The 15,561-nt window shown below is 48.9% G+C and overlaps 1 protein-coding gene across 8 annotated transcripts in view; it reads right to left on the minus strand.

Moving 5' to 3' along the window:
• CSNK2A2 (casein kinase 2 alpha 2) overlaps positions 1–2,626 on the minus strand; it is a 37,862-nt gene extending 35,236 nt beyond the window's left edge. Inside the window, exons 1-2 of one of the 8 annotated variants that reach the window (XM_074285889.1) lie at positions 2,011–2,626; positions 1,072–1,183 (exon numbers count right to left, since the gene is read on the minus strand). In XM_074285889.1, coding sequence (XP_074141990.1) covers positions 1,072–1,183; positions 2,011–2,114 — 216 coding nt within the window. In that variant the 5' untranslated portion in view covers positions 2,115–2,626. Of the gene's footprint in view, positions 1–1,071; positions 1,184–2,010 lie in introns of those variants that run through there. The other 7 variants (XM_074285888.1, XM_074285890.1, XM_074285891.1 and 4 more) reach the window with 7 other exon arrangements.
• Between the last annotated feature and the right edge of the window lie 12,935 nt (positions 2,627–15,561).

Consider the following 15,561-nt stretch of genomic DNA (forward strand, 5'->3'; position numbering starts at 1 on the left):
TCAAGTATTTCTGTTTGTTATGGCTGTTATGTACCCCTATGTTGGTTATGTAAGAGTTAACAAAAAGATCCCTGGCTTATAAGAGCATACCATGACATCCTCCATTAAAAGTTACACTCAAATTGTTGTTTTAAGCGGCCTATTCTTTTGTGATGTTGATTTCTGCCAGGAAAATAGCTTGCACAGAGGCAACACTGGAGCTCCTCCTTCGGTTGCTAGTAACAAGATTTATTTAAATGAGTTCTTTTTTCTGACAAACTTAACAAATAATCCAATACACCAGATCATGATCTTACAGCACATCATCCCCGGCCAAATGAACAAGTTATGGTTCTGGGGCATTTTCCCACTAACTCTGACCAGCATCAGTCAACCTTTTGAGTCCATCTCAAGGTCTGATGAAATTTCTTCTCCATTAAATAAAAATAATGCTCAAACCAACCTTGCCCCAGGAAGGCCCAGAAAATAAGGGAACTAGTTCCTGGGTGACTTATTGATCTGGCAACTGAAAAATAGGAAATGGAATCCCATCTGAGATATTTGCTCGGGGACCCAGAATTTTAGTAGATTAGTAACAGGTCCATTCCTAAAACATTTATGTTTAGATTTTGTAAAATTCACCCGTTTTGTCATTTTTGAGTGGTGAATAGAAAAATGGGATGGGAAAAATTAATGAAGAAAGATTTTTAATTGTATGAAAAATAAAGAAGTATTTCTATAGACATCACTTTTTACTCTGTAACGTGTAGAAAATTAAGATGAAATTTTAAATAAAAATTTAAAAGTGGTGTGGATAGAGCACTGGACCTGGAATTAGGAAGACAAGCTAGACTTGTTTCTGCCCCACACACTTGCTAACTAGTGACCCTGTGCAAGTCACTTAACCCCTAGGAGCCTCAACTTCCTCATCTGCAAAATGGGGGAACAGCTTAGGCTATCACGGGGCTGGGGAGGCTCGAATGAGATGCCATGTAAGTCTCTTTGCAAACCTTCAAAAGCTTTATGGGAGTATTAGCTATCATTACTCTTATTAGAGTAATCCCGAGAACCATCCACAGGACACTGACTCACCTTGAGAATTTTTACAACCACTCTCTCATTGTTGGTGATGTTAATGGCCTCAAACACTTCACTATATTTTCCCCGACCAAGTTTCCGAACCAGTTGGTAATCGTCCTGATTACTGTGAAGAGTAAGAGACACATCTGAGTGACAGGGCTTTGGCGTTGGCTTATTCAGTCTTCTCTCTCACTCACACTGCATCCGACCAGCCCCGGGAGCGCATGGGGCCGTCCTTCCCTCCCCGTGCCCAAACTTTGCTCCAAAGCCCGCCTCCATCCCACAGACCCGCCACAATGCGGCCGAGGGGGCAGCAAGTCCGAATCTGTGGCACGACCCTCCCTCCGTCTGGGGGTGGGAAGTGGAGTGGGGAGCAGGAGACTCTCCAACCGGCCCTGCCTCCACTGGGATGGGGCAGACAAGGGAGGGGGTGCTCTAAGGACCCTTAGGTGGGAGATGGAGAGCCTCGCTCTACTGGGAGGGGGAACGGGGTAGGAACCCCGGCTCCCATCCAATGGACCCTCGGGAGACAGGAGAACCCCCATTTACTTGATCATCTCCATTGGGGAAGGACGGTCTAAGAATCCCGACTCGGATACTCTCTCCATTGGGGGGAGAAGCCCTGCTCGGATCTTCTCCCCTTTGAGGGAAGGGGGACCTTGGGGGGAGAACCCCCGTTCCAACCTTCTCCCTCCGGGGGGGGAGAAACCCTGCTCCGACCCTCTCTCCATTGGGGGAGGGGGAGAACCCCGGCTCGGACCTTCCCTCCACCGGGGTAGGGGGGGAGACCCCCCCCCAGCCTCTCTGCAGGCCCCGCAGGAGGCCCGTGCAGCCCCCTCCCCAACCCGGCCCCGCCCCGCCGGGCCTCCTCCTCCTCCTCCTCCCGCGGGCCGGGGGCCGGGAACCGGGGCCGGAGCACATGGGCCCGGGGCGCGGCGGCGGTGACTTTACCCCCAGCTCGGGACGTGCGCCTCGTAGTCCCAATACTCGCGGCTCCTCAGGCTGTTCACCTCGGCGTAGACCCGGGCCCTGCTCCCGGCGGCCGGGCCGGGCATGGCGGGCGGCGCCGGGCGGCAGCGGGGGGCGCTGGCCTGCGGCGACGAGGGCAAAGGCGGCAGCAGGAGCAGACGGCGGCCCCGGGGCGCCGAGCGGAGGAACCCCAGCAGCGACGAGGCGGCGGCGCAGGCGAGGGCGGCGAAGGCGGGCGGCCGCGCCAGGCCGGGTCCGCGGGGGCGGGCGGAGGGGCCGGCCGGGCCGGGCCGCCCCGGCCCAGGAGCGGCCGGCGGGCGGAGGGCGGGGCGGGGCGGGCCGGCGACGGCGACGGCGGGAGGGCGCTCGTGCTGCGGCTCCGCTCCGGCCCCGGCCCCGCTGCGCTCGCGTCCCGCGCTCCTCGGCGGCGGCCGCAGCGGCGGGGGCGGCCGGGAGAAGGGCAGGAGGCGGGCGGGGAGGAGGAGCGGCGACGGCGGCCGCGGCGACGGAGGCCAAGGAGGAGGAGGCGGCGGCGGCGGCGGAGGAAACCCGGAAAAGGGGCCGAGCTCGGCAGGAGGGGCCGCGGCCGCCCGCCCCGCGGGCCGGCCACGCCCACAGCGCCCCCTGCAGGGCCGGAGGACGCGGTGCCTCGGCGCGGCCGCTACGCGCTCTGCGCTGGCCGAGCAGCCCCGCGGAAGCCTGGGGAGCTCCGAAAAGCCCCGCGGGGCGCACCCCCACCCCGAGCCAGACCTCTTCCCTCTGACTCCCACCTCAAATCAGGCCCTCCCCCCTTGGGCCCTCCTCACACACCAGACTCTCCCCTCCCTCGGACCCCTCCCCCACCAGACCCTCCTCCCTCCCTCGGACCCCCACCCCGAGCCAGACCCTCCTCCCTCTGACTCCCACCTCAAATCAGGCCCCTGCCCCTTGGGCCCTCCTCATACACCAGACCCTCCTCCCCGGACCCCCACCCCGAGCCAGACCCTTCTCCCTCTGACTCCCACCTCAAATCAGGCCCTCCCCCCTTGGGCCCTCCTCACACACCAGACTCTCCCCTCCCTCGGACCCCTCCCCCACCAGACCCTCCTCCCTCCCTCGGACCCCCACCCCAAGCCGGACCCTCCTCCCTCCCTCGGACCCCCACCCCAAGCCGGACCCTCCTCCCTCCCCAGACCCCCACCCCAAGCCGGACCCTCCTCCCTCCCTGGACCCCCACCCCAAGCCAGACCCTCCTCCCCGGACCCCCACCCCAAGCCGGACCCTCCTCCCTCCCTGGACCCCCACCCCAAGCCAGACCCTCCTCCCCGGACCCCCACCCCAAGCCGGACCCTCCTCCCTCCCTGGACCCCCACCCCAAGCCAGACCTCCTCCCTGGACCCCACCTCAAGCCGGACCCTCCTCCCTCCCTGGACCTCCACCTCAAGCCGGACCCTCCTCCCTCCCTGGACCTCCACCCCAAGCCGGACCCTCCTCCCTCCCCGGACCCCCACCCCAAGCCGGACCCTCCTCCCTCCCCGGACCCCCACCCCAAGCCGGACCCTCCTCCCTCCCCGGACCCCCACCCCAAGCCGGACCCTCCTCCCTCCCCGGACCCCCACCCCAAGCCGGACCCTCCTCCCTCCCCGGACCCCCACCCCAAGCCGGACCCTCCTCCCTCCCCGGACCCCCACCCCAAGCCAGACCTCCTCCCTGGACCCCACCCAAGCCGGACCCTCCTCCCTCCCTGGACCCCCATCCCAAGCCGGACCCTCCTCCCCCGACACCTCGGTCTCCCGCAGACCCTACCTCATGAGGTCACCCCGCCTTCTGTGTCAGCCCTCCCAGACAGCGCCTTCCTCCTCCCTGGAACTCCGGACCACATCACTTCTGCCTTTTCTCCTCACTTCCTCGCCCTCCCGCAGGGTTCTAGCTCCGGCCGCCCCAGCCCCGGAGCCGCTCTTTAGACCCCAAGGGGCCGTGGAGGCCGCCCCTCCCACTCCTCCTCTCGGATCGGAGGCCGCAGGCCCCAGCCTTTGTCGCGCCGGCCCAGGCTCCCCTGCCAGCAAAGGAGGCGGAGAGATTCGAACCCAGGGCTCCCTGACTCCATTATTGTGAACGTTCTTCCCGAGCTTCCCACGTGGCTCACTCCCCAAAAGAACAGCCACTCCCGGCGGGCCGGAGCGGCTGAGGCGCCTCGGAGTCAGTGCTTTCATGTTTTATTTAGGCCCCCTCTCCGAAATCTCCCGCGGATGCGGCCTCAGGGTTCCGCCAGGAACCCCTGCTCTTCTTCCTCCAAGCGGTTCTGTTGGGAGATCTCCTCAGCTCCCGGAGCTTTAATGCCCTCCCTGCTGAGGATTCTCGGGTCTCCTTGTCCTGCCCGGTCTCTGCCGGCTTCTGACCTGGATGTCCAGCTTAAACTCAGTAGAGAACGCATTACCTTCTCCCTCCCGGCCCCCACCTCACTGCTAAGGGCAGCACCATGCTCCAGTCCCCGGAGTCCCCGGTTATCCTGGACTCCCCCCCCATCCAGCCGCCATGGCCCAGAGTCTCCTATAACATCTCCCGGCTCAGCCGGTCAGACCCTGGGGTTGGCAGAGAGAGCCTGGGGCCTGATGAAGTTACCCCCTGGGACAATGGGGGAAGGGCCCATGGGCCCCTGATTAGTCCCACCCTCTGTGGAGGCCAAGCAGAAATCCAAGCCAGGTCAAGCTCCCCAAGGTTAAGCCTTTCACGGCCCTCCCCATCTTGGCTGAACCCCTTTGGCTTAGCCCACCACCCCATTCTCCTGCAGTATCTTTCCCCCCCCCAGGCCTTAGGGCATCTTCCCCCTTCTTATTAACTAACTCTTTTAGGGCGCTGAATTCCCCTATGGAATGCCTCCCACCTTCTGGCATATTCCTTTCATGGAATTCTTCCAAACTCCTTTCCTCAGTGCCCTTTATGCTCTCCCAACTCTAGTTCATCTTTATCATTCCTGGCGTCTGTTCTATCCCTTTATTTTGTCTGTCACCTTTTGCCAAAGAGAACGGCCATTGTGAATTCGTCACATGACTGAACCCTAACATTTGATGCTCCTAAATGACATCATCTCTTTCTCTCTTCCATGCGGCCATGCCCCCGTGCGGGCCCTCCTCACCTCACGCCCCGCAGTCGCTGCTGGTGGGCCTGCCTGCCTCAAGGCAAGCCCCACTTCTGTCCATCCCCCAGTTCAGCCAGAGGGGTTTTCCTAATGCATGGATCCAGTTACGTCACCACCCCTCGCTCTCCCCTACACTCATTAAAGTGCAGTGACTTTCTGTAGTTTGCAGAATCCAATACGAGATGTTTTGTTTGACCTTCAAAGCCCTTCATAAACTGGACCCTTGTACCTTTCCAGTAGCCGCACTCCTCACCAGGCGCTCTTTCATCCCGCGATGATGATCGGCCAGCCTCCTACATCCGTCTCTCAGCTCTGCGTCCTCTCTCTGAGCAGATTCTCTTCCCTTCTCTGCTCCCTCACTGACCTTCCTAGAAGTCCCCAACTAAAATCCCACCTTCCACAAGGAGCCTTTCCCAAGCAGCTTCCTCTCTCTTAATCATTCCCGACTCATCCTTATTGGTTTGGATGTATACGTTTTTATGTTACCGTTCCCATCCGATCATACACTCCTCGAGAGGGCCTGTCCTTTGCCTCTTTCTGTGGCCTCGCCACTTAGCACGTGCCCAGGATGTGTTTCCGTTATTTGGTCATTCAATCTCGTCATTCTCTTCGTGACCCCATTTGGGGCTTTCTTGGCAAGAGATGGACTCCGATGCCATTTCCTCCTCCTGCTCATTTTACAGTTGAGGAAACTAAGGCAAACTGATGACTTGCCCAGCATAACACAGCTATGAAGTATCTGAGGCCAGATTTGAATTGAGTAAGATGAGGAGTCCTGTCTCCAGCCCCAGCACTCCCCACTGTGTCACACAACTGCTGACGTATATAGCAGGCACTTAATAAATGCTTACTGATTTGACTCAACCAGAACCTCCCCTTACTCAAGCTTCCCCCCTAAAACTCTTTCCCATCTAAACCCACGGCAAATCCTATATCTAGTACTTCTTTCCAATGTACCTCCTTTTTCCTCTTTCTGAAGCTTTATAACTCGGATGTTTGCTTCCTGAAACTCCCATTTTAATCTTTCCAAGTAGGAAGAAAACAAGCACTTAATAAGTGCCTATACGCCAGGCACGGGGTTAAGGGCTTTACAAACATTATCTCATCTGATCTTTACAGCAAACCCAGGATGTAAGTGTTGTTATTATCCACATCTTACAGGCGAAAGAACTGAGGGAGACAAAGGATCAGTGCCTTGCCGGGGCTCACAGAGTTTGAGTTTGGATTTGAACTTGGGTCTTCTGATGTCATTCAATATTATAGATAATTTTGCTGAATGTGATATTTTGGTCACAGGCCTAGTTCTTTTGTCCAAGGTATGTGGTCTTTTATTGTAGCTGCTGAAAAGTCCTATACAGTTGTAATTGTAACTAAATTCGTATTTAAATTGTTTTTTTTTTTCTTGTTTCTTGCAAAATCTTCTCTTTGATTTGGAGGTTTCAAAGTTTGGCAATACTATTCCTGTGTGTTTTCCACAAAGGCTCTCACTGAGGTAGTGATCAGTGGATTTTTCCTATTTCTACTTTCCTTTCATGTTCTAACTCAGATCTTCTTACACTAGGCCCAGCATTCTATCTGCTGTGACATCTGTCTTATACTCATAGACTACTACTTCACTGAGGGATGACTTTCAGAATCTAGGAGAGGTTTTGCTTCTCCCTATACATACTCCAAATGCCTGAAAACCCACAGAGCTTCATTTCTTAGTGATGTCATTGTGGTCCTCTTTTGAGAACAAAAGACAACAACCCAAGTGAAGGAAGAATCACTAAGTGGCGGAAAAGAACAAGGATTATAGATGCACCAACCATAATCTTCGGCCTCGTTGAAATTTGACCAGAGGTGTCTGGGTTTCTTCCCAAATGAAATTCTCTGGATTCTGTCTGTTTATGTGTGTGTGTGTGTGTGTGTGTGTGTGTCTCTCTCTCTCTCTCTCTCTCTTTCTCTCTCTCTCTCTCTCTCTCTGTCTCTCTCTCAAATGTGAGAACCATATGATAAACTAAGTTCCTACTTCCTGGGATTTCCTACAGTACAACATTTGATGTTTCTCAGTAGCTAGTTGGACACCTCCTCTAGAATATCCAGTAGGCTTTTCAAACTCGGCATATCCCAAACAGAATCCATCCCTCTCCCCCTCAACAATCCCCCTTTTCCTACCTTTCTTATTTTTGTTACTTGTGGGCATCAGCCTTCTTCCAAGCACATGGGTTTGCAAAGCTCTGAGCCTCCTTCCCCTTCACCCAATCATAGTCAATGAATTGTCAATATCCAAAACTTGTCAATTCTTTCTCAGTGACATCGTTCACTTTGGCCCATCTTGTCTGTTCTTTCATAGTGTTCTAGTTCGGGTTTCTTTTTTTTTTTTTTCTTTCTTTTTTTTTGTGGGGGAAGGGGTGTGGTGCCAGAAGAGGACATTGTATCCCCAGCATTTAAGTCAACGTTTTAAAAGTAGCTTTTAGATGCTAAACAAAGTTAGGAAGACAGAAGAAGAAGCATTGAGATGGTGCCACAATGCATAGAGCTCCAGGAAGATCTGAATCAAATCCAGCCTCAGAATCTGCTTAGCTGTGTGATCCTGGGCAAGTCACTTAACCCTGTTTGCCTCAGTTTCCTCATCTGTAAAATAAGCTGGTGAAGGAAAAGGCAAACCACTCCAGTGACTTTGCCAAGAAAATCCCAAAGAGGGTCACAGAGATTCCAACTCACCTAAAAAAACAACAAAGATAAAGGAGAGTCCCTGTTCCCAAGGAGACCTTGGTGTAACAAATGCAAACAACTAGATTTACAATGACATCAAACTAATTATAAATACAGGATAAATTTGGGACAACCTCAGAGGGAAAGCATTAGCACTGAGGGTTCCCAAAGACTTCTTGAAGAAGGCAGGATTTTAGCTAGGACACACAGGCCAGACACCAGCCTGGCACTAGATTGTTGAGGCAGTTGAGTGTCATAATAGATAGAGTCCTGGGCCTAGCGTCAGGAATACCTCAGTTCGAGTTCAGTCCTGAGACACCAGCTGTATGATCCTGGGCAAGTCACTTAACTTTTGCCTCAGTTTCCTACTAAGTGCTACAAAGTGAAAAAGTAATAACTCCCAGAGCTGTCCTAAGGATTCAGATAAAAGATGTGTAATGCCTTAGCACAATGCCTAGCAAACAGTAGGCACTTAATAAATGCTTCTTCTCTCCCTCCCCAGAAAAAAATCAGAAGAGGTGAATAAGGATGGGTAATTAATTCTGTGGGAGAGGTACTAAAGCAGGTGCTGGTGCATGTTAAACATTTAGTCAATGCTTCTTGTGATTGATTGATTGATTGATTGATTGATTCAGGTATGTATTCCCCTCGGCAGATAGCAGTATCTCATTGTCCCTTCCTTCTAAGACTCTTCCCTCTCCAATCTATTTTCCACACTCTTGCAAAATGGTTAAAATTAGGTTGATGGATCACCTCCTTAGTCCAAGAAATTTCACTTTTCAAGTGTTTTGTTTTGTTTTGTTTTTTAAATCATGACCTATTTGGGGTTTTCTTGGCAAAAATACTGGAATAGTTTGCCATTTTCTTCTTCAGCCCATTTGAAAGATGAGGAAACGGAGGCAAACAGAGTTAAATGAGCTTCCCAGGTTCGCCCAGCTAGTAAGTTTCTGAGTCTGAATTTGAACTCAGGAGGAGTTTCAGTCCTCTTTCCATTGCTCCACCTAGTCATCCTATTTTTTCATTACTTTCTTATATATGTCTTCTTGCCCTTTCTACAGGAGAATGGAATTTCCTTGAAGGCAGGAATCATTTCACTTTTTTATCTTTGTATTGGCAGTGCCCTGTATAGTCATTAGCCTGGCATAAATAGGAAATTTTAAAAGTCTTATATGAATTGAGTTGAATTGAATCTGGTGTCTCTTCCGCTGGCTTAACCCCTCTCCATTATCTCATTCTCTTCTCTCCTCAGCCGACTTCTTAGGTCTAGTCAAGACTTTTTCTGAATATCCTTTTCTTTGACATTTTTAGTCTTTTTCCCCAATACTCCCTTCGCTTCTATATTCTCACTCTCATATTTTCTTCCCTTTTAACTCAAAACCTCTCCTTTATGGCTTTTATTCCTTGATATGTCCCATTCCTCCCTCCACCTTCCTTCTCCTTTCCGTCCCCACAGCCTTAATCACTATGGCCTCCAGCTACCCTTCCCCTTCTCCATTTTGTAAACCCAGCTCAGATTCCTTCTTCTCCCATCCCTCCAGTCACAAATGGTTTTATTTCCTTTAGCTTTGGCCTAGATCTCTATGAGGGCTCGCCTTGCAGCCTAAACCCATTGTTTTATACCATAGTTATGCTTGTATGTATGATATCTGCCCACTAGATTGTAAGCTCCATGAGAGTAGGGCCTTATTTTTATTTAATAACTCATTCCTCCCCTGGATCAAGCTTTACACTTAGAAGTTTCTCCATAAATATTTTCTCAATTAAATATCGGTTCCTAATTACCCTAAATTTCTTCTTCTCGAATCTCTCCTGAGTGCTTCCAAAAAATCTTCAATTTCCTTCACCCCCTACATGGCTATAAAATAGTCAGGATCTCTAGCTGGCTGAATCCTGAAGTCTTCCTACTCCCCATCCCAAGCCTAGGCCCACCTCAGCCCCACCCACTTCTCCTACATGTATCATTCAGCACCTCACCCACACCCAGGCCCATAGAACCTGCTTCCACACCTGCAGACACCAGGCCCAGTTCCCTGCCAAGTCACCCACACATTCCTTGTGGTGTCACTTCAGAGAGCTAGTAGACTCTACCTGAATTGGACCTTGAAGCTAGGAACCATTCATAGCACAAAATGGGTAGTATTTTATAGTTGGCTATCATCTAATATCAATCAATTAACATTTATTAAGTAACTACTGTATGCAAGGAATTTCCTAAGCACCTTAAGGATGAGAAGAGGCAAAAGGTGGTCCCTTCTTCCCTCAAGGAACTCAACCAGATAGGGAAGCTGAGCAAAAAAGCAAACAGATATGATTAAGCCATATATGGAATTAGTAGGAAATAATAAACAGATGGAACATATTAGAATTAAGAGGGGAACAGGCTTCCTGCAGAAGTTGAGATTTTAATTGGGACTTGAAGGAAGTTAGAAGGTGGGGATGAGGAGATAGAACATTTGAGACACGGGGGACAGTCAGAGAAAATGCCCAGAATCAAGAATGGAGGATCTTGTTGTTGAAATAGCCAAAAGGCTGGTGTCATTGGATGGAAAAGTGAGGTATAAGAAGATTGGAAAGGGGATTAAGTTGTGAAGAGCTTTGGATGCCAAACAGAATTTTGTATTTGATTTTGGAGGCAAAAGGAAGCCACTAGAATTGATTGAGTAGGGGGTGGGGGTTAGGGAGTAAGAGATGTGGTGTATGTAGTATGTTACATGATGGGACCTGCCTTTAGGAAGATCTTTTTGGCGTCTGAATTTGTGGAGAGTTTTTGGGGCAGGATGCACATTTTGCAATTGAAATAACCCAGAAGAGAGAGAAGGGGGCAAATTCATGGCAAAGGTGAAATCAGCAGGCCTTGGTAGTAGCTTGGAAATGCAAGGGTCAGGGTGTGCAGTATTTGTCAGGAATGACTCCTAGATTGAGAGCCTAAATATCAGGAATCTTCCCCCCACACACACTTCTTGCCCTTCCATGGGATGGACACCCAAGGTGGCTGAGCAGCCCTAAAAAGAGGTCCACAAGCTCTCATATCAGTAGTACTGAACACCCTTGAATACTCCCTCCCTTCTCCTGGTAAACAGGAGGTGGCTGAGGGTAGCCAACAGGCCACAGATCCATCAGTGAACCCCAAGCATGTGAAGACTTTCCTGGGTAGAACAGGCAGACGAGAATGACATTCTATTGGCTGAAGCAGGAGCTATGGAGTGCTTAGAGGTTGGTCACATATGGATGATGCCAGGGTCATCCACCGACTCCTGGCCATCGCAGGTCCTCCCCACTTTTGTCCTGCCGTTGGACTTTGATGACTTTGGAGGAGAGAATGAGGCTGATGGGGGACTTTGTGCAGCTCAATCCGATTCATACAGGATTAAAACATCACCCTGTGATATCATTGGAAAAACCAAGAAGAAACACCATTAAATCACTAGGAGCTGAGGAAGAGGTCATGGGCAGGGACCCCTACAGCCCAGCAAAAGGTCAGACCAAGCCCTCAGGGACTTAGGGCCAGGATGGTGAGAATAAATCCTTAGTAAGAAAGAAGGTCTTACCCAAGGTGAAAGGTAGACAAAAAGCCCCAAAAGGTTAGCAGCCAAGTGGGACTGGACAATAGAAACCCAATCTGATGAATTCCCTAAAATATTCAATGTAATTATTGGGTATGTGTAAAATCTGGGCTTATCCGAGGGGAAAGGTATTGAGGACACTGAATTCCAGATAATACATCAAATTATTTTCAATTGCTTCTTCTCCCACAAATTCCATTTCCCATATCCCCAGTCTCTTCAAGATGGGAAGTCTGTGTATTTTCATGGGGCTCATTCCCTGGTTTAAAAGCATTGACAAATCTTATTCAATATTTTACAATTTCCAAACACTTAACTTAGAGGATCTTTTCACAGACAGGGCATGGACATGAGCTCTGAAACCTCCAGAGTTTCATTTTCTTAGCTAAAATGTGAATAGCATCTATATTGCCCACTTTGAGGGCTTTTTAAAGGATAAAACTAATACATACATATGTATTATATATATATATATATATATATAATTAACAAATGTCATATGTGCATGTATACATATACACTACACATAATACATATATGTAATATGACATGGATATAATATAGATGTATGTAGTATACATTGTATACCATTTATGTATACATTATACGTATATAGCAAGGCTTCTTAAACTTTTTCCTCTCACTTTTCACCCAAGAAATTTTTACAAGGGGGCAGCTGGGTGGTGCAGCGGATAGAGCACCAGCCCTGAAGTCAGGAGGACCCGAGTTCAAATCTACCCTCAGACACTTAACACTTCCTGGCTGTGTGACCCTGGGCAAGTCACTTAACCCCAATGCCTCAGCAAAAAAAAAGAAAACTTTATAAGATCTGAATCTATTGGTACATAACATAGGTTTACAAATCAAACATTTACTGATAATAAGTCATAATTTCATGATTGCCACGTTGAGTTATGTGACCCCCATATGGGATTATGACCCACAGATTAAGAAACTTTGGTATATATTATATGTGCATGTATTATATGTAACATTCTCTTATGTATATATTACATATAACACAACTCTGTGTATGTGTGTGTGTGTGTGTGTGTGTGTGTGTGTGTGTGTGTGTGTGTATACTTTGTGGAACAAATAGAACTTTTAGTGTTACAGGAAATAAGTCAGTAGCTAGTGAATACTCACAACCAAAGAAAGTAACATAGTCCAGAATGTCTCAAAAGTCTCAGTTTAGAGACTCTGGGATCAGAGAACCTTTGACCCCATCAAATCCTGCCTCTGATGCTGATTTATTTAAGTGTCCTTGGTAAGGGTCAGATGAAAGGTCTGTACTAGGTGGCTGCCAAAACCCTTTGTAGCTTTAGTTTCTGGTCCTCTATATTAGTTCCATTAAAAATAACTCAGGGATCCGACTCCCAGCCTACTGGCGGCCCCGTGTAGAGCTTCCAACAGCAGCAGCTGTTTCCTCATCTGTAAAATGAACTGGAGGAAGAAATGGCAAGCCACTCCAGTCTCTTTGCTGAGAAAACCCCAAATGGAGTTGGATAGGACATAAAGACTCAACAATAAAAATAAGAACGAGGCACTATGCTAAACTCTAGGGATAGAAAGGCAAGAACAGTCCTTGCTCTCAAAGGGTTCACATTCTACTGGAGGAAACAAGGATGTGGTGACAAGATAGACTCAAGCTAAATGGGAGGTAGTCCCAGAGGGAAGGCACTGACAGGGAAGAGGATGGGAAGCAGGAAATGCTCCTTGGAGGAAAGTCTGGTCCCCTGCTTTTAGCTTTGTCCCAGCTCCTGGCAGCTTTTAGGCTAAGTGGCAAAGGAGGTTCAATCTCTGGCAGCCGCCCACTTCCTTTTTCACGCCCTTGCTGCCATCTCTTCCCTCATCCTGGCTCTCCCAGACCCTACACTTTCCCCCAAAAAGCAAAATCCAGGGTTGGACAAAATAGCCAAGGAGGTACAAAAAAAGAATACTTTTAAAATGTCATAAATACATATATTTTTAATATTCTACTCTCCATGGCCCCTTACTGTGAAGTGCTAGGGTCAGGAGGGTTGGAAGTCATGTGCAGGGGATACAACTCCTCAGTTTTGCCTGGCCTGACCCCCTGGGTGAGACTTGAAATCTAAATGATCCTTCCTCCCTTCCTCCCTTCCTCCCATCCAATTTCCCTCAGGGTTCTCTGCTTGGAGCTGTCTTTTAGCCAGGATGATAAGGGGCCCTTGCATTTTAAAAAAAGTTGGTGATGAAATAACCCAAAGGAATACATCTCTAGTGACCAAGTCATAAAGGAGTAATTTCTGGGTAGGGCCCAAATCACATCATACCATGATTTATGTCTCTGCCCACACACAAAACCTGTGGCAATACCATATTTCTAGTCTACCTTTCCACAGTCCCAACAATCATCGCTGGCATTTAAAGAATACTTTCAGGTTTGCAAAGCACTTTAACTATGCATTAGCTCATCATTATCCCCATTTTACAGATGAGCAAATTGGGACGGGGATTAAAGTGATTTACCAGGGTTGCATAGCTAGTCTATATTAAAGGCAGATTTAGAAGGAAGGAAACAAACATTTATTAAGTATCCAGTCACTGCACTAGATCCTTTACAAATATTGTTGCATTTGAGACAATCCTATGAAAAAAACACAACCAGTAAATATCTAAGGCAGGATTTGAACTCAGGTCTACCTTACCTAACTGCTTCTAACCAAGTTCCTCTTGATTTCAAATCCAAAACTCTATCCAAATATTGCTCAAGGACATGATTATTTTCCCACAAAGTTAACTTGAACTTGAACTTTGGGATTGCCAGGACCCCAAGATACAAATTTTTAGATGTTTTTGCAAAGGTCTTTGTGCTGCTTCCTCGAGAAACCCGTTCTACGATCAGGTAACAAACGCTGATTGCATGAATGAAGCTCGTTCAGTAAAGAGAAACCTCACATTGTGCACGGGTTCCAAAGCTCCTGGAGAAGCAACCCATGGCCCACTCAGAGACCAGCAGCCAAGTCCTTCCTCTGGGCTTGCTCCTTTCTCTTGGAGAGTCTTTTTCACTGGGTGAAGATTAAAAACAAGGGAAGCAAAAAAGGTAACTGTGGGCCATTGTGCTGGAGAGCCTCTCAGACCTCGGGGAGGATGGGGTTGGGGGGTGCCCTGAGGAGAAAGCAAATGGAGATGGCTAACTGGAGCAATGGAGTCCCACCTCGCTGGCCCTGGCCCTGGCTCCAAGGCCTTGTCTGGCCTACTTAATGTGCCCTGTTCTCCAACTGAGTATCATTTTAGTCACTAGGACTCTAGCTTAAGATCACCTTCCTTATTTTCCTCCCTTCCTTCCTCTTTTCTTTCCTTCCTTTCTTCTTTTTTTCCTTCCTTCTTTCTTCCCTCTCTCCCTCCTTTCCTCCCTCCCTTCCTTCCCTGCCTTCTTTCCTCCCTCCCTTCTTTCTTTCTTTGTTTTTCCTTCCTTCCCTTCTTTCTTTCTTTCCTTCTTCCTTCCTTCTTCCTTTCTTTATTTCCTTTCTTTTCTCCTTTCTTTCCCTCCCTTCCTCCTTCCTCCTTCCTTCCTCCCTTCCTCCCTTCCTTCCTCTTTTCTTTCCTTCCTTTCTTCTTTTTTTCCTTCCTTCTTTCTTTCCTCTCTCCCTCCTTTCCTCCCTCCCTTCCTTCCCTGCCTTCTTTCCTCCCTCCCTTCTTTCTTTCTTTGTTTTTCCTTCCTTCCCTTCTTTCTTTCTTTCCTTCTTCCTTCCTTCTTCCTTTCTTTCTTATTTCCTTTCTTTCCTCCTTTCTTTCCCTCCCTTCCTCCCTCCCTCCCTTCCTTCCTTCCTTCCTTCCTTCTTTCCTTCCTTCCTTCCTTCCTTCCTTCCTTCCTTCCTTCCTTCCTTCCTTCCTTCCTTCCTTCCTTTCTTTCTTTCTTTCTTTCTTTCTTTCTTTCTTTCTTTCTTTCTTTCTTTCTTTCTTTCTTTCTTACTTTCTTTCTTACTTTCTTTCTTGCTTTTCTTTCTTTCTTTCTTTTTCTTTCTTTTTTCTCTTCTCTCTTTCCCCTTTTTTCTCTTTCTTTTTTCCTTCTTTCTGTCTCTCCTTGTCTCCTCAATGTCTTTCAGTCTTTCTTTTCTCCTTCCCCTACAACTCCCAAATCAAAAAACTAAACAGTTCCCAGAAATAGAAGTGTCATATCTCCATCAAATG

Source organism: Sminthopsis crassicaudata, chromosome 2, assembly GCF_048593235.1.
Source record: "Sminthopsis crassicaudata isolate SCR6 chromosome 2, ASM4859323v1, whole genome shotgun sequence".
Taxonomy (NCBI): Eukaryota; Metazoa; Chordata; class Mammalia; order Dasyuromorphia; family Dasyuridae; genus Sminthopsis; species Sminthopsis crassicaudata.